The sequence below is a fragment of the Cydia amplana genome, chromosome Z, assembly GCF_948474715.1.
Source record: "Cydia amplana chromosome Z, ilCydAmpl1.1, whole genome shotgun sequence".
Lineage (NCBI taxonomy): Eukaryota > Metazoa > Arthropoda > Insecta > Lepidoptera > Tortricidae > Cydia > Cydia amplana.
The window spans coordinates 14767053-14785944 of NC_086096.1; the positions used below are offsets into that span (position 1 = coordinate 14767053).

General features: G+C 38.8%; 1 protein-coding gene across 1 annotated transcript in view; it reads left to right on the plus strand.

The window, feature by feature from the left end:
* The window catches only part of LOC134661820 (uncharacterized), a 78068-nt gene that overhangs the window by 6044 nt on the left and 53132 nt on the right, over positions 1-18892 (plus strand). Inside the window, exons 2-7 of the mRNA XM_063518014.1 lie at positions 2434-3552; positions 3795-4005; positions 11109-11222; positions 12536-12648; positions 13243-13383; positions 15765-15896. Of these exons, the coding sequence (XP_063374084.1) occupies positions 2662-3552; positions 3795-4005; positions 11109-11222; positions 12536-12648; positions 13243-13383; positions 15765-15896 (1602 nt within the window). The 5' untranslated portion in view covers positions 2434-2661. The remainder of the gene's footprint in view (positions 1-2433; positions 3553-3794; positions 4006-11108; positions 11223-12535; positions 12649-13242; positions 13384-15764; positions 15897-18892) is intronic.

An 18892-nucleotide genomic window follows, 5' to 3' on the forward strand; every position in this document is an offset into this window, starting at 1 on the left:
TACAAGGACATATGAAATGATTTTCATTTAACAAACACTAGGTAGCAAACATAACCCTGTTGCCTTTTTTTTTCAATAAACTTTTCGAATGATTAGACCCCCTATCCCTACTGGGCTTTTTCTAAAATAAATATCGAAAACCCGATTCTTTCAAATCTGGACCTTCTTGGGCTCATTCTACTCAGAATCGACAGCACTCTCCATCCTACCATTAAAAAAAGAAGTCCCAAAATGTCCATTCCATTACGTCACGTTTTTAGTATGAGAAAATTTTTCACTTGTATTTGCTTGTATGTAACGTGACGTAGTGGAATGTACAATTTTCATACAAAATTTTGGGACAATTTTTTTATCATCAGGATTGAATATGCTAGTGATTCTGAGTTGAAAGAATCCAAAAACACCAGGATCTGGGAGAATCGGGTTTTCAATATTTATTTTAGAAAACGCCCTACTACGTTTAAAGAAACGGTTTCCTCTTCTACCGCTCATGGTACAAATACGTACTATTTGAGGTGTGACATAAATGACATAATTATGTAATAATAAGAATAAGCTCATGCAGTTATCTCTACTCAAATATTGACAGTGTGATAGCTGTCTATATGGCCGACACTCCGCTATGATGGCGGTTAATTTTACACTTAAATATAGCTAATGGATAAAAGGACAGATAAATGTTGACTTTGACGGTTATGGCAGGCAGGGTATCTTTTAAATTGGATTAATAGTCCTCTTTTCCATTTCTACAAAATGCTGCAGGGTTACGATGGACTGCTGTCTATCATTTGTAACAGGTATGGTGATACCTGTCACGCTCTAACAAGTATGTAAGTGTGAAAGTGACGCATGACATGACAAGTCACAAATACGCGACCATGATACCGCTGCTGAACGACTGGTCCGTCCATGACTAATAGAATATAAGTATTATAGTTATAATTATAATGGTTGAACCGGTAGCGGTCGAACAGCTAACGTGGTCACATTTTTATCACCTGTCATGCCATGCGTCACTTTCGCACTTACATATTTGTTAGAACGTGACAGCCATGGTGACAAATGATAAAGAGTCGGCAGCCATCTAAGCCATACTGGATTATTATCATCTAACTTAAAGCGAAACCAGTGTAAATCTGATCTTCGATTATGCATAATTAATATTATTAAGGATCTTGAGTACGCAGTTATACCTACTAACTATATCGTCTTAGTTGACTGACGTATGGCCGCTTTTTGTGATTAGGCGGGCGAGTCGACTTTTTGCAACCATTATTCATCTCGAACTTGAGATTTATAATAATTTCGCGTAACAAACGAAAAGCGCTTATGTACTGGTATGCCTGATCCTTCAACTCGCCCGCTTTACGCGTCGTGTCTTTTGTAAGATGTAGGTATACCTGAATAATATAGAAAAAAGAAATATGATATCTTAGTTTGGGAGTTTACTGGTTGTTGTTTAGTAAAGCGGCAACGACACGAATTATGTTGATATATTGGTATTTTTTTTTGTAATAACTAACTGCAAGTGTAAGACTAAAACAAGCAACAACGGTTGCACTCCGGGAGTGCCGATAGAAGTGAAAACTCACCTCACTATGTTACCGACGCCCGGTAACACGATACATACGTTTAGCGGAGTTATTCTATTTATTTATTATATAAGATCACACTTTTTCATTGACATGTTTATTTACATACTGCCATGAAAACGTCAAATTATTTGAACATAGGTAAAGAGTCTTGAAAAGGAATCCGCAACATAAATGTCAAATAACATTGAGTTTTTCTTTATTGATTTAAATGCCATTTAAATTATGAGTGGCCACCTTACGGGGCTTACGGTCACGTGATCGCCTTACGCCCCTTACGGTCACGTGATCGCCTTACGCTGTCTCGAGTTTTCATTTTTTCCCCACCTCAAAAAGTGCCCAGCGCCGCTAAAGAAGTTTTCACTTCAAAAATCTCTCAACAATAATATCTTAATTAGTTTGTACTTGTTACAATCCGCTAGGGAGGCATTTACCATAGACAGATGTTTCACAGTTTAGGTAGGTCAAGTCCAATAAAAACAACCTAATTCAATGATGTGTTATGTCCAACATCTGTAGCTTATGTTTGCCGGCATGGTCGATCGAGAAGCGGTTTTATTCACGTACATGGTCATTCATCATCGTCTATTAAAACATAGGCCGCCAGTTAAATCGTTTAGTTGTTTCTAGTAGGTGTAATATACGACCGGTACAGGGCGTTTATTCTCTATGGCCTCTTTAATTAAGGAAATACATCGAAAATCGGATCCATGGGCACTGCACTAATGCACTTCGACCAAAAAGGGTACTTAATTTGACTTGAAATAGCTTATATACTCGTTAATCAAATTCCAATTGTACAATAAAGGTGAAGAAAGTTAATGATGATTTCTCGTTTCAGGATTGTAAAATGTGCATTGAAATCAGTTTGCACACCCGCATCACAACCATGGTGTGTGTACGGTGACGAGTGCAGCCAACTCAGTTCCGACATTACCTAACACAAGATATTACTTGATTAGACATTAACATGTGACTTTTACTGTGATGTGACGGTTTACACACCTCAAAGTAATCAGTGCCTTAGACTTTTTATACTTGATATTGAATTTTATACGCATGCTGTCCAATGGATTCCGAAATTGCAACAACCAGTAACGTAAAAGTAAACAAACGAGAGCGCAAAAATGAAAAGAAAAAGAAAGTTGATAAATGCAAAGAGGTGAAGCCTGATGTAGTGTGTGGAGAGATGAGCGCGCCGCCGCCGGCGGACGAGGACAGCTCGGCCAGCTCCACCGACAGCGACGAGCTCGTCCACGCCATCAACTACAACACCATCACGTCGCTGGCGGCGCTCAAGGACATCATCCAGGGCGATAACAACGACACGCCCGAAACTGATAGCTTTTTCCAGCATTACTTTATGAACCATTGTAATAATCTTTCCAGTTTAAATCCGAATTCTAGCTCCACCTTCCCTTTTACGGAACGCCGCCGCCTATCCCAGTGTCGAGAGGAAGATGAAGATGATGAGAGGAAAGAACCTGAATTAGCACTTTCTTCAATATCCTCCGATAGCGCTTCACATAGTAGTATAAGAAATACATCAAAAAATCACAAATCTAGAGATTTAGTTGACAATACACATCACAATGATAAAGTAAATTCGATTGAAATTTCATCTGAGAGTCGAGACACCTCGGGAGAAGCAGTTGGTCCACCTAAACGGACAGTAATGGGTGCTCGTCACAAATTTTTAGTAACGACTGCGGAACCTCCACCGCCTTCTGCCCTCGTAGAAAAAGCGCTCCGATCACAAGTCCACAATGCGCATACCGTACATTTTGGCACCAAGGGAGCGGAAGAGATAAGGCCTAGTGTGCGTTCTATCTTTGCTGGCCAGAATCTCCATCATGATAAGAAATATTTCGATAGCAGTCTCATAGAAATTAGATCTACGGTAGATGAATCACCAACGAGTTCTGAAGATATATGGGTTAAGAGAAGTGAAGAAAAAGAAGTAAGTATATCATCGGAAATTTAAGATTTCATTAGATTTATAATAGAATGTTCTGTTTGTAATTACGATTTAAGCAATACATCCCAGCCCAGCACACCTAAAGCCTAACCGAGAGCAAAGCAAACAATAGGAAATTCTAATTATACAAAGTTAAAGGTGGTCTATTCTGATGTTATTTGCGTACTAGTTTTAGTCTGTTTGTTTCGCTTGTTTTGTTTATAAAATAGTGTTGTTTCTTACAGAAGAATGAATCGACGAGTAACACGGGAGAATCAGTGAAAGATGGCAATATCGTTTCGCCTTCCTCTATCAGAAGAAAATCACAAATACGAGATCGCTCCGGTACGTGGGGCTCCCAGGAAACCCGATTTGAGAAAGAACCCGCGAAGAAAACACAATTTCGTAAAGACAAGGACGTCCGGCGCAGTAGTGACGACAGGCGGCAAAAACGAGGTGAGCTATTTACCGATTCTCGTGAAATTACAAGCTTTTATTTAACTAGTTAAGCCCTAAAAAAAATGCTATTTTTTTTGTAATTTGAATTTTCTTAACGGCGGAGCCATACATTTATTCAACTTTAAACTATGCTCGTGAGGTCTACAGAGCCACTAGTTACAGCTTAATCTATCAGTTTCTAAAATAGAACAAAATCTATTTTATCTTATAGATTTGACAGAGCACTTCCTGGCTATGTGAAATAGAAATGACCTTGTGTTTCCTCAGAACAAATTCACTGGCCCGCTGAGATTTCACAGCCTGTAAATGACTGTATATGCTTAATCTATAATATATCTCAAGTGCAACGCTGTATCGGCCAACTTTAGAGCATTAAAAAGCGGCCAAGTGCGAGTCGGACTCGCCCATGAAGGGTTCCGTATTTAGGCGATTTATGACGTATAAAAAAAAAACTACTTACTAGATCTCGTTCAAACCAATTTTCGGTGGAAGTTTACATGGTAATGTACATCATATATTTTTTTTAGTTTTATCATTCTCTTATTTTAGAAGTTACAGGGGGGGGGGGACACACATTTTACCACTTTGGAAGTGTCTCTCGCGCAAACTATTCAGTTTAGAAAAAAATGATATTAGAAACCTCAATATCATTTTTGAAGACCTATCCATAGATACCCCACACGTATGGGTTTGATGAAAAAAAAATTTTGAGTTTCAGTTCGAAGTATGGGGAACCCCAAAAATTTATCGTTTTTTTTCTATTTTTGTGTGAAAATCTTAATACGGTTCACAGAATACATCTACTTACCAAGTTTCAACAGTATAGTTCTTATAGTTTCGGAGAAAAGTGGCTGTGACATACGGACGGACAGACAGACGGACAGACGGACAGACAGACAGACAGACAGACAGACAGACATGACGAATCTATAAGGGTTCCGTTTTTTGCCATTTGGCTACGGAACCCTAAAAAGACAAACTTTTACGTTCAAGCATGTCAAGCTTAGATGTTGCCCTTACCTAAATAAATAAAAAATACAAGCGATTTCAAGGACTTTTGGTTATTTTAGAAACTGCTAGACCCTACGTTTTTTTAAAAGGTCAAAAAAGTGATACTTACTAGTCATAATTTGTCAGAGTCGCCGGTTAAAGGAACTGAGGTGGAAAGCTTCCAAATTAGTAATTCATTACAAAAATCCTCTTTTGTTATTTCTACTATTATTTTATGGGGTCACTTCCCTAACGCTATTTCATGTTATCAGTGCAAATACCACGAACAATTATTAGAAGGCATAAAAGCAACGCAAAGCTTCACCCCGGAATTTCTTAACAAGAAAACTACGAAAAATCGGCTAACATACATGGGGTATATTCTGATAACCAACGACGAGGACTCTAAAAAAATTTTTTGGAGGTTTTTAGAAAGAAGGTAAGCGATCTTGACATGTCTTTTAATTAAAAAAGCGGCCAAGTGCGAGTCGGACTCGCCCATGAAGGGTTCCGTATTTAGGCGATTTATGACGTATAAAAAAAACTACTTACTAGATCTCGTTCAAACCAATTTTCGGTGGAAGTTTACATGGTAATGTACATCATATATTTTTTTTAGTTTTATCATTCTCTTATTTTAGAAGTTACAGGGGGGGGACACACATTTTACCACTTTGGAAGTGTCTCTCGCGCAAACTATTCAGTTTAGAAAAAAATGATATTAGAAACCTCAATATCATTTTTGAAGACCTATCCATAGATACCCCACACGTATGGGTTTGATGAAAAAAAATTTTTTGAGTTTCAGTTCGAAGTATGGGGAACCCCAAAAATTTATTGTTTTTTTTCTATTTTTGTGTGAAAATCTTAATGCGGTTCACAGAATACATCTACTTACCAAGTTTCAACAGTATAGTTCTTATAGTTTCGGAGAAAAGTGGCTGTGACATACGGACGGACAGACAGACGGACAGACAGACAGACAGACATGACGAATCTATAAGGGTTCCGTTTTTTGCCATTTGGCTACGGAACCCTAAAAATAGGCAACAATTCGTGTAGATAAGAAATGCTAATGGAATTTAGATAAACATCTTATCTATTCCGGCCTATAAAATGGCTTACCACTGTCTATAAGGGTCCCAAATGTGTGGTAAATGTATTATTTATTGTGTTGAGGTACCCGTTGTGGATTGCCGATGTTTGGCAGAGAAACGCGATTCTATTTTACACATTTAAGCCACACGGTACCGCCCGCATGTTTTGGCGCAGTTCCAACACAGCGTTGTTTTAACGGTATTTTAATAAACAATATTTTCAACAATAATCAATATGTTTAACACTTCTCTCTTCGAGTACTTAATGCCGGTAAAACTCGAATGTTGTCTAGTGAACGGTTTCAGCGTCCATCTAGTACGTAATAAATCGTGTTATCATTACGTCACGTATGGGTAGGAAATTGTATTTATAGAAATGACTACATCATCAGCCAGCTTGTCAATATTAGTCGTTTGGTTACCTAAGAGGACAATTCGAATGTTCAACAATCGAACTTGGTCATGCCAGCTACTAATAGGTTTATTATAGTTTTAGTGACATTTCTATTTTTATGCTTTTAGTAAACTGGAACCGTGATAAATATGTTTTACAGTAGCATTGACGGACGTCATGACACATTTGGTATAATATAAATTATATCTACACAAACACATACCTATACGTTGTCCGTTAGGCAGAACAGAGTGTGTTTTGTGTTATTCTGAGGTTGTGCAATAAAGATGATTTGTATTGTATTGTATTGAATTGTATCGGGTTCGAATCCTGTTTATCATAAATATTTGTTCCTCAGTTATGCATGCACTTATGTAGTTATGTAGGTATTTATATTTAACTATAGTATAAGATATATGTATCGTAATAATATACTAATCGATAACATGTAAATTAATTGTCATACCTACGCATACTTAGACACTCCGTTAGTTACTCTTTACATCACGAGTTGATGTTGACGTTGTTGACTAGAACTAAATTACGTATGTAAGTAGGTTCATTAAGATACCTACTACTAGTGGTAGGGTTTTGGCATTTATGAGCAGGGCTCGGTTACTTGGTGCTGGCTGGTGACATGAACTAGTAAACTGACGTCATGCATGAAACGAAGTAATCATATAGTTATAGTAAATAACAAAAATTGATCATAATCAATTAGTCATATATTTAACTGTCTCGTTTTAGATCTACCTACACTTGCTAGGACTTTTAGATAGTGGGGTAAAATGCGGGTTGACACGACACACGCCTACTAATAATCTTAAAGCTGCCCACCACCAGCCAAAAATGCAATATACTAAGCAGAAACAACCAGACCAGAATGTAGGTAGGTACTATTCTTTCCCAAATAAAGGAGATTATCCTCTTCCCCTTAGGTATTTATGTTGATTCAGTTCACTGTGTTTGCTCAAATATTTGTTTTACATCTCTTTCTTCAGTAGCTATAAGAAGCAAGAGAAATGCAGAGCCATGTTTGCGCGCGGACGTAATTCACATAATATGCACCATAATAGACAGCAGTAGTTACTTGCACACGTGACTGCAATGGAACGAACACTATATCGGCGCTTGCGTTCTTTTGTACTGTAAGTGGGTGTTGTGTTTAGCACAAACTGAGCCGTTGTAACGGTACCTGATGCATAGCGCGTACCGTTTCTACGCATCACATGCACACCTGCTGGTATTCCTTTTAATTTCATTGACCGAGTTGGCCTCAGTTTCGTACAAGTCGAAGTATAAAAAAAAACATGAAACAAAAGATCGCAAACACATTTTACCCTTTAAATGCCAGGCTTTAAATCTCAAACTTGAAATTTTAACAAATAGTGTTCACCAGTGGCGTAACTAGGGGGGGGCTGGGGGGGGCACGTGCCCCGGGCGCCGTCCAAGGGGGGGCGCCAAAATGGGCAAAAGACCTCCCATAGAAAATGGACCAGCCAAAATGTAGGAAACAGTCAATTTTTTTTTTCGCGACTTAGGGGTTGGTCTCATAGTAAAAATTGCTCAGTATAATCCCAAAACCTCCCTGGCAACGGAAATGCAGTTATTTTTTAGCCACCCTGTGCCCTGTATACAGTGTGGTCCAAACCTTGACCTCCAAAAAATTTTTTTAGAGTCCTCGTCGTTGGTTATCAGAATATACCCCATGTATGTTAGCCGATTTTTCGTAGTTTTCTTGTTAAGAAATTCCGGGGTGAAGCTTTGCGTTGCTTTTATGCCTTCTAATAATTGTTCGTGGTATTTGCACTGATAACATGAAATAGCGTTAGGGAAGTGACCCCATAAAATAATAGTAGAAATAACAAAAGAGGATTTTTGTAATGAATTACTAATTTGGAAGCTTTCCACCTCAGTTCCTTTAACCGGCGACTCTGACAAATTATGACTAGTAAGTATCACTTTTTTGACCTTTTAAAAAAACGTAGGGTCTAGCAGTTTCTAAAATAACCAAAAGTCCTTGAAATCGCTTGTATTTTTTATTTATTTAGGTAAGGGCAACATCTAAGCTTGACATGCTTGAACGTAAAAGTTTGTCTTTTTAGGGTTCCGTAGCCAAATGGCAAAAAACGGAACCCTTATAGATTCGTCATGTCTGTCTGTCTGTCTGTCTGTCTGTCTGTCCGTCTGTCCGTCTGTCTGTCCGTCCGTATGTCACAGCCACTTTTCTCCGAAACTATAAGAACTATACTGTTGAAACTTGGTAAGTAGATGTATTCTGTGAACCGCATTAAGATTTTCACACAAAAATAGAAAAAAAACGATAAATTTTTGGGGTTCCCCATACTTCGAACTGAAACTCAAAATTTTTTTTTCATCAAACCCATACGTGTGGGGTATCTATGGATAGGTCTTCAAAAATGATATTGAGGTTTCTAATATCATTTTTTTCTAAACTGAATAGTTTGCGCGAGAGACACTTCCAAAGTGGTAAAATGTGTGTCCCCCCCCCCTGTAACTTCTAAAATAAGAGAATGATAAAACTAAAAAAAATATATGAGGTACATTACCATGTAAACTTCCACCGAAAATTGGTTTGAACGAGATCTAGTAAGTAGTTTTTTTTTATACGTCATAAATCGCCTAAATACGGAACCCTTCATGGGCGAGTCCGACTCGCACTTGGCCGCTTTTTTTTCCCAACTCAGCCAAGTGAGGATGCTGATTTTTTTTAGCAACTGCGCCGTTTGTAAAGTATTATGTTACAAAAAGAAATATTCAAAAAAGTTCAATAGTTTTTTTTTTAATAAATAATTGCTTCACCCCGGAATTTCAGAACAAAAGTTAAAAGTAATAAAAATCATAATTCGAAAACGACGAAAAGTCGGCTAACATACATATTCTGATAGCCCACAGCATGAGGAATCTAAAAAAAAATGTTGGACGGCAAGGTTTGGACCAACCTGTATAACACATGCCGTGCCAACATCGCTCGTTCTGTGATACTAGAATGCCGTGAAAAACCTGTGTCAGGTATTGAGAGCATTCTATCCAGAGTTTCGGTGTGGGATCGGGAGAATTTAGTCCAATTCAATCCCACCAAGGCTCAATTTTGCGCGTTTACCGCTAAGAAAACCTCATTTTTCAAGGCACAACCCTTCCCATGTCAGGGAGTATTGGGAGCCTCGGTGTTGACATCTCCATCAGTGACGTCCGATAATTTCGTAGCCACCTTTCTGGGTAGGCTGCGCTCGTATCCAAAAAACTCGGTGTGCTCAATACGCGGTGTGCTCAAAAGGGAGGCGATACTTTACTCTGGGGCAGACAGATCCATAGGCGTACCCACGGTGGGGCAAGGTGGGGCAGTCGTCCCACCCTGGTCTCTGACCATAAGCTAAGAAACTCTGTTTCAACCGTACCCTGTTACAACGTCCCCAGCCTCCGCTACTTCTGCCCCACCCCTTAAAAAAAGAAGTGCATAAGTTTTAAAAAGGTCGGCAACGCGCATCATGTAACGCCCCTGGAGTGTAGACGTCCATAGGATGCGGTGACGGCTTACCATCAGGTGTGTCGTATGCTTGTTAGCCACCGATGGACTAAAAAAACACTTTTTTGTCTAAATCAAAAGTAAACTTTAATAAGTAAAAAGTAACCCTTTCGTTAGTTCATTTCGTTTGGGGGGGGGGCGCAAATTTGGTACCTGCCCCGGGCGCCATATCCTCTAGCTACGCCACTGGTGTTCACGCTAACTACTCGACGAAATCTTAAGGGTTACAATGTTTTATTTTTTTCTGATGAATAAACATACCTATTCCTTACCGTGATGTAACGCATCTCGTGCAACTATGGCAAGAAGGTATGTCGCACCGGCGCTCAGCTGCGTCCCACTATGTAGATTCTGACCCAGATTCCACGTTGAAAATGTAGCTTTCCTTGTAATTAATGCCGCTTATTGTTTTCGTGAGTAACATAGTGTGACCGTAGCTTTGCTATTAGTTACGGTCGACGGGTTTATCCTTGTCTTTTCGTTTAGGGAAAAGAAGTGCAGGAATATACTCGTAACAGTTTAGTTTGGCCATTACCGAAGTCAAGAAGAAAAGAAAACCTGTGAATGACTTTTCAATATTGGCATGTAAACACGTTTTTATTGTCGACTGTACTTTATGCCTCCAAAGTATACGCCTCGTTAAATCGAATTAATACCTATGTGCCCAAATTCGAGGTGTACTAGTGGCTACCGAAGACTCTTCGGCGAAGAGTTCCGCTACCTTAGGTACTCGTATTTCCTGGTTTAAACAAATCAGCTCGATAATAGTACAAATTTATTGTATTGTCACCTGAATTCTTGCAAAGTTTTAATATATCGATACGACTATTTATAGTTGTTTTAAATAATTGCTAGAATTGATTATATTGTTACTCACGTTACAGAAGTAAATAAAAATATGTTAAAAAGAACCCCGATGTGTAAAAGTCACACTAAGGATGTGCTCCCGGTACTGGTTTTCTATACAAATGCAGTATTGAAACCAAGAATGTCCGGGAGTCGTCACACAAAAACATTCCCGAGAGTATTCTCTTGTCACACTGGTACTTGACAGATGTTTCCCCATTTTCAGAGCAACGGCTGGATGCGGCGATCACGCGCAGCACGCAGTCGGTGGGGGAGCGCAAGCGGCGCGGCTCCCAGGACGAAGGCCAGCCCCACCCCATGTACCAGCAGACCATACACGGTAACATCATCTGTCTAGCGTTGTGCCGGCTATTTTGAGCTAATAACCAACTTCCAACCTAAAGGGGAAACTACGGAAGACGCTTGGACTTGGCCTTATAGGGATTTGTCCGGTTTTTTCATCATGTTTTCCCTTCACCGAGAAGCGACTAGTTCAAATTAGGTATATCTGTAATACCTACATAAGTTCCGAAAACCGCCGAATATACAAACTTGTAGGTGCGTAGCTGACACCTAAATTAGATACGGCGCTATACGTTTTGCGGTAATTACACTCAAACTTAAGCACTTTAGCTACTGCTTAAGTGATGTACTAGGCCGCATGTTCTAGTTCAGCTGTCAAAAATACATGTATCATACTCATACAGCTTTATTCCCTTATTAATCCTTTTCTCTATATTGCGACTCAGTACGAGGTCCTTTGTTTGTTCGACGTTTAAAGGGCTCCATCTTTAGAACCAGTGCAAGGGTATTTACATATAAAGGAAACTTGTTTCGATTGATATTATTTTAATTGTTGCATCAATAGATTCAATAGCGCCAATTACATAGGTACATATATTATTATTATTTTGTATAGCCACTCCCCTTCTTAGGGGAAACTATGCCACATCGAAATTAGTCCGATTTCTGCACCATATTTTGCTTCACCAAAAAGCAGCTGGTTAATGTTAAATGAAAATGATATTTCGCATATGGATGCCAAGAATGTCACGCGTACGAGCCAGGACTCGTACCTACGACCATAAGTTACGAAATCGCACGACTTAGGGCTAGATCTCAAGCGTTTAAAGTATTTAATATCTGGGTGACCGAGCTTCGCTCGGAAAACATATAATAACTCGGAAATGCGCGTTTTCCCAGACATAAGACCTAGCTAGATCGATTTTTCGCCCCCGAAAACCCCTATATACCAAATTTCATCGAAATCGTTAGAACCGTTTCCGAGATCCCCGAAATATATATATATAGAAATAAATAAATAAATAAACAAGAATTGCTCGTTTAAAGGTATTAGATAGATACGTATATGAGCACTATACTCACCAAATTTGTACTAAATCGGACCGGACCACAGGTGTGTAATTTTGCGAGTTAAACATTTATTTTGTGGAACTTGAGGGTAATTCAGGCTTGTGCAGACAATATTTACAGATGAAAATAACAGTGTATTCGAAATGAATTTAATAATTTAACTTCTACATTTGAGTTGTTATCATTTTAGGGTTACCTGTGCATTCTTTTGGAGTTGAACTATATCGTATGTTTTTTATAGTTCCAGTATTAGGAAGATTCAATTGTTTTTTGTCAAAGGTACAACCGGGGTGAGCCGCAGGCCGGCATTGTTCGACATCTTCAAGACGAAGCCTCGCGGCGACAACAAGAAGCAGCCTTCCATCATAAAGCAGGTGAAGGCTGCTGTGCAGGTGAGATTATATCAATTATTGGTTTTTTATAGTTTTTATATATTTGTTTTTGGGTGAGTCAACTTTTAGAACACTTAATTTCGTGTCCCTAGACTGGATACCAAAGAAAAATTGATTTTTCAATAACCATGTCGATATTTTTTACTTTTTGTTTACACGGGCGTTATTAGATCCATAAGTATTTAACACATTAAAATTAACAACTTGATCAGATAAGTTACATTTTGTACAGTAACGCAGGAGAAAAAAAAATCTCCTATACAAAAATCAGGGACACACCATTTTTGCCTTTTTCTACTGCGTTACCGTACAAAATGTAACTTTTATCTGATCAAATTGTTAATTTATCGTGTTAATTAAATATATGTACGTATCTAATAACGCCCGCGTAAACAAAAAAGTATAAAAATCAACATGGTTTTTCAAAAATCGTTTTTTTTTGCTAGGGCATCTAGGGACACGACATCAGTGTTCTAAAAGTTGATTTACCCTTTTACAAACGGGCTTTTAATTCGTCTACTATTTATTAGATTGTGTTCTCATTATCTGACAACTTAAGTATACCCAAACATAAAATCAACACAACATTCTCAGATCATGACGAAGACTACCCCGAGCAAGGACGCGAGTAAAGCCGAAGAGGCGAAGCCCGAGACAGGCCCGTCGGCGCCCGGCACGCCCGCGGTGAAGGCGCGCGACGGCTCCGCGCACCCGCACCCCGGCAGCGACACCAGGGTAACTACTCACCTGTACCACAAAATAGATACAGTACAGAAGTCAATCACATGTATGTACTTCACTTTTCATACCTACGCTCGGCGGTCGCTCTAGGGTTGTCAACTATGATTTATGCACAAAAAACTATCGGAGTAACGTGATAGTGGCACTCGTATCTAGTAGTGGCCGGGGCGGGGTGCATAGGTACCTACCTGCCTAACTGTTCTGTTTAACGTTAAAACGCACCATCGAAATACAAGCAGATACTTACTTACCTCTCTGAAACCACTGGTAGCTTAAAAAACGACAATTCATCGTTTTATGTTGAATTCAAACAACCGTCCACTGAACAGTTATAATAACTTTTTTTTGTTTCTCCATTATTGCACAAAAAAGTTCACAGACGCGTGTCTCAAGCGGATGGCACTCGCGCTCGCATTGGTCCCAACCGGTCCGAGATATCGTGTCCGTGAGCAGTGTCTATGTGTGCGTTGCTCGAGCGCACTTTGTATGTAGATTGATTTCTGTACTGTATCTATTTTGTGCCTGTACTACACTACCACCACACGGTTGTAAAGCCTGACCAGGAATATATTATCATTGTCAAGAGAGCGCTGTTATTCTCACGTATAGGGTGACAGTTCAGTATAGTATGAAAATATTAGTTCCAGTGAAATTCCGCAACATGGCGCGTGATCATATATTTCTGGTCAGGCTTTATCTACTAGTAGACTGCCCCGCTAATAAACCCGAGTAACTACTCTTCTACCCTACCTACCTACCCTACCACCTCAGTGCAGACTGCCCCGAGTACAGACGCGAGTAAATTTGAGGAGGCAAAGACGAAGGCGGGCCCCTCGGCTCGCGCGCCTGTACCCCGACAGCGATACTAGGGTAGCTACTCTTCTATAGTAGCCTGTAGCCATAATAATTAAATTATAAACTTTAAATAAATGTCATATATGTACTAAGAAAAAGTGACCAAGGCCTCCAGTGCCCCAGGCTGGAATCGAACCAGCGTCCTCTGCTATCGCGGCAGGTGCCTGTGCCATTCGGCCACTGGGCCACAGCGGCATAGGTCGAATTTTTCCAAGTATATGCACTTCTTACTGAAGGCTTAAGGCGCCCCCTGCGCTAAGTTTATAATTTATATAGTAGTAGTGTGTCTACTTGAAATAAAAACAAATTAAAATATTTTCTGAGAATAATTTAAATTAATTAAGTTAGATTTCAGGGTCCTACACGGCTACGGACTTTCATAGCTGAACAAATAAAAAATCATTTTGTATAACCTATGAAAGCAATTTATACACTGATTACTGATTACAGCACTACTTTACCAACTCTGTTGTACGCATAGACTGTCCCGAGCACAGACGCAAGTAAATTATAGGAGGCAAAGACGGAGGCAGGCCCGGTGGCGCCGGCCGTTGGGGACACACAGAAAAATATTTTTGTACCTTCTATCAAGGAACCCCGATGGTATCCTATCTTATAATTGAAGATTTAGAACCTCAGAAATCAGACAATTTAGAACCAGCACCGACTTTGACAGATCAACGTGTGGAATCAATCAAATATTATGATGTTTATGAGGCCATTCCATATAATTTTCGTAGCAAATGCCATGCAAATGCAACTATTCATTATGTCTCAGTCTTCTAAAAGTTTTCTTATTCAAATAACCTAAATCTGTTTGGGTTTATGCGTCGTTGGACTAAAAGTAAATATGGCGATGTATAAAAATGTCTACTTGCATAAGTTCGTGCGTATATAATTTCGACGAAGTATAAAAATGTGCATCTGTATATTAGACCAAATACAAATATGTTGCGGCACTAGACTAAAAGTAAATATGGCGATGTATAAAAATGTCTACTTGCATAAGTTCGTGCGTATATAATTTCGACGAAGTATAAAAATGTGCATCTGTATATTAGACCAAATATATAGATAAAAGTTTGTCTGTTTAGAATTCAGCTTGTTTGTTGATCGCTTATCTATTAGCTTGTTCATATTTATTGAATATTATTCGTTTTAATTTAAGAACTAGATGTTACGAGGGGATGAATTTGTTCCGTATATGTATTATTATAATCCTGGACCTATGTAAAGAAAGTAGTCATTTTAATATTCCGACTTGATAAGACTTAGACATTTGTATACTTTGAAAGTAGTCATTTTTATATTCCGACTTGATAAGACTTAGACATTTGTATACTTTGAAAGTAGTCATTTTTATATTCCGACTTGATAAGACTTAAACATTTTGAAGTATTGGCTTTCTAATACTCGGACCAATTTTTATTTTATATCTAGACATTTTTATACATCGCCATATTTACTTTTAGTCAAACGACGCATAAACCTCTGTTTGTAACCGTTTTTTTCTCTGCCAGTACTACCACACCGTGACTGCGTCAGCCACGAGGCGGCCGAGCGCGATGACCAAGATGATGGACATCTTCCGCGGGCGAGCGTCCGTGCCCGGCCAGTCGGTGCCGCTAGATGGCGCTGAAAAGAAAAAAGCGGTAAGTCATATTGTGTCTCTAAAGGTTTGGTTTCCTCCGAAAGCGGTGCCGTCATATAGCGGCCGTCTCCATATAAATACTACGACCTCCATATTTAGCCATATTATTTAGTATGGAGACGGCCGCTATATAACGGCACCGCTATCCTAGGAAAACCGATCTTAACCGCCTACTAACCGCCCAGTTGCCGTAACTATTGTGAGATGTAAACCTCGCAAACAAGCCGAAGCTGAAACGGAGACGCTTCGCGCTTACTACGTTAACAAAGGCCTGGTACAGAGAGTAATTTCAACCCTTTATATTTACAGATAAATAAAATTTTCATTTGGTATGGTAGATTTAGGTTTACAGATGGCTGGAGTACCCTTTGAACGCCGCGCCTATTATATATAAAACGCACCATTGTAAACCTTACGAAAGTTGATATCACACTGTAACCGAGGGCGTCAGTTGACGTCTTTGGCGGTCAAAGGGTTAAAATATTTCGGGCAAGTCGGATTCGATCACCGATTGTTTGTTGTTGTTATAGTAGTGTTTGTTGTTACAGTACTATGCGAACTCAATTAGCTTTTGTAGTTTATAAATACTTGTCCAACAATAGGGAGTATCACTGCATGTTCTCCAAAGCCCTAGCACCTTTCGTAAACCATAGAGTAATTTATACATACTGTGCCTTAAACTGTTTTTTGACAAGGTTTCACAGACAATAAAATATGACATTGATACATCAAGGCGGTTAGTTTACAAAGAGTCTACCGGGAAACGCGAAATCGAAACTCGGCTATCTGCCTCTTTATCGCTCGAATATGCAAGAGCGATAGAGAGGTTAGATAACAAATTCGCCTCTCTCGTTTTGCAATAGACCCTTAGATTGTGACGGATCGTGGAAGTGGCGCCCCCTACGCAGAGTTTCGCGTAATATTTCCTATTAACACGAATTATTTTGCATGTTCAAGAATTGTTTCTGATGTTTATACAATACAATACTCTTAATTGCACACTTCACCAAACTCGTACTCGATTATTTAAAAAACAAAACTATTTAAAGGCGTGACCTTTTAATTATAAATATCCAGTGTAATCGTTAACTGACAATTTGTACTTTATTGCAATGAGATAAATTCTACCCATGGTCCATTAAGTGTGTTGCGGTTATTATTAGTACCCAAACAAACAGTCACATATTTAAGACATGCCTGATAAATAAATATTCCCTTGTGTATTGACAATGAATTACTTACTTATTGCAGCATATTTTGTTGCCATAATCCATTAACAAGCAGTCATTTCAAACCAACGGACAGATACATTTGTCCACGATGTTTACTTACTTATTATGTCATCATCGCTAATCGACGGATTCTATAAACTTTATAACCTACTCGTAAATGAGCGTTTTCCAAAAAAAGTGTACATTTCATTCATGTCTTCAAAATATTGACTTCTTGGGCTCATTTTACTCAGAATCATTTGTACATTCATGCCTCATACATGAAAAAATGTGTCCCAAAATTTTGTATGAAAAAAAATTTTTCCAGTGCGTCACGCTCATACAAATAAAAAATAATTTCATACAAGAATGTGACGATCTGGAAAGGAATTTTTTGGACACATTTTTTTATGTATGAGGCGTGAATGTACAAATGATTCTGAGTAAAATGAGCCCAAGAAGTCAATATTTTGAAGACATGAATGAAATGTACTCTTTTTTCGGAAAACGCTCAAATATCGGTATAAGTACAGTCAGCAGCAATACTTACTAAGCGGGCGAGGTGATCAAAATGATCTTGACGCGACTTTATTGTTAAGAGAATAAGAGCGTGTCAAGGTAATTTTGAACACCTCGCCCGCTTAGCAACTTCTGCTGCTAACTGTACGCCTCCGTCCTCTTACAAAATTTTAACTAAGTACAAGAGATACATGTCTGCCACTTTTCGTGCTTTCTTCCGGTTGGGACTGTGTCGAGACCTGACACGTTAGAGTCCACGCTCAGAGCATAAATAAAATTACGATCACATTTTCACGTCAGTTTGAAAAGAAGGAATTTTTGCGTGGTTGTTATTATTAGGAACGTTCAATGATAATTCTAAATATATGCCGTTTTTAATTTTTATGACGTATTTTTATTCTTAAAATTGTAATTTACTTCGTATATATTATGTGTAAGTTGTCTTCAAAATCTGCAAACCAATTTTCTTCGAAATGCCGGTGGGAGGCCTATGTCCAGTAGTGGTCGTCTTTCGGCTGATATGATGATAATGATGATGACTTACTTACCTGAGACCGAAGTCCTATATGAATTCTGTTATAAAACGAACTGAATAAGGACGATCTTGAGGTGGTTAATATCCAATCTACAGGCGGCGATAAAAGCTTGTATCACTAGTTTGTACTATTAAACTGTTACGGGGGAGACGGGCTTGCATTCTGCACTGATAATATGCTAAATGAGACCTTCCTGCAGTTATTTCTTACGTTAATCAAATCACTTACTCGATCTCATCCTGGCGGGTCGAGAACTGCGTAGGTCCCGAGGCCGCGTCGAGTGATATTGGGAATTACATCTTACATTCGTTGAATATGACAGCGCAGACTTGTTTAGTAATAGTTTCCCCGATAACCCTTCAGGTAGCATACGTAATTTTTGAGTTGTTGAAACGATAACTTTCTTTCAATGTATTAAATTTCAAATTCAATTGACTCAATCAACCGTTTCCCGGCTACACTAAGGGTTCATTTTAGGCGGGTTTTGAAGGAACAAGTTACTTAAATTCGATTGTAATCGTATTGTTTTAGGATAGTTTACTGCAGTTTTCGATCGTTACGACCTGTAAATAACAACAAATCAAATTTTAATTATATTTCTTTACCCTATTTTTTGAAATACAATTTATCTACAGGTATACATTTTCGTATGCGTATATGATGAAATGTCTATAATAATGTCAAAAACGAGCTACGATGACACGTCTGCTTAGATGCAAGCCCAGCGGGCA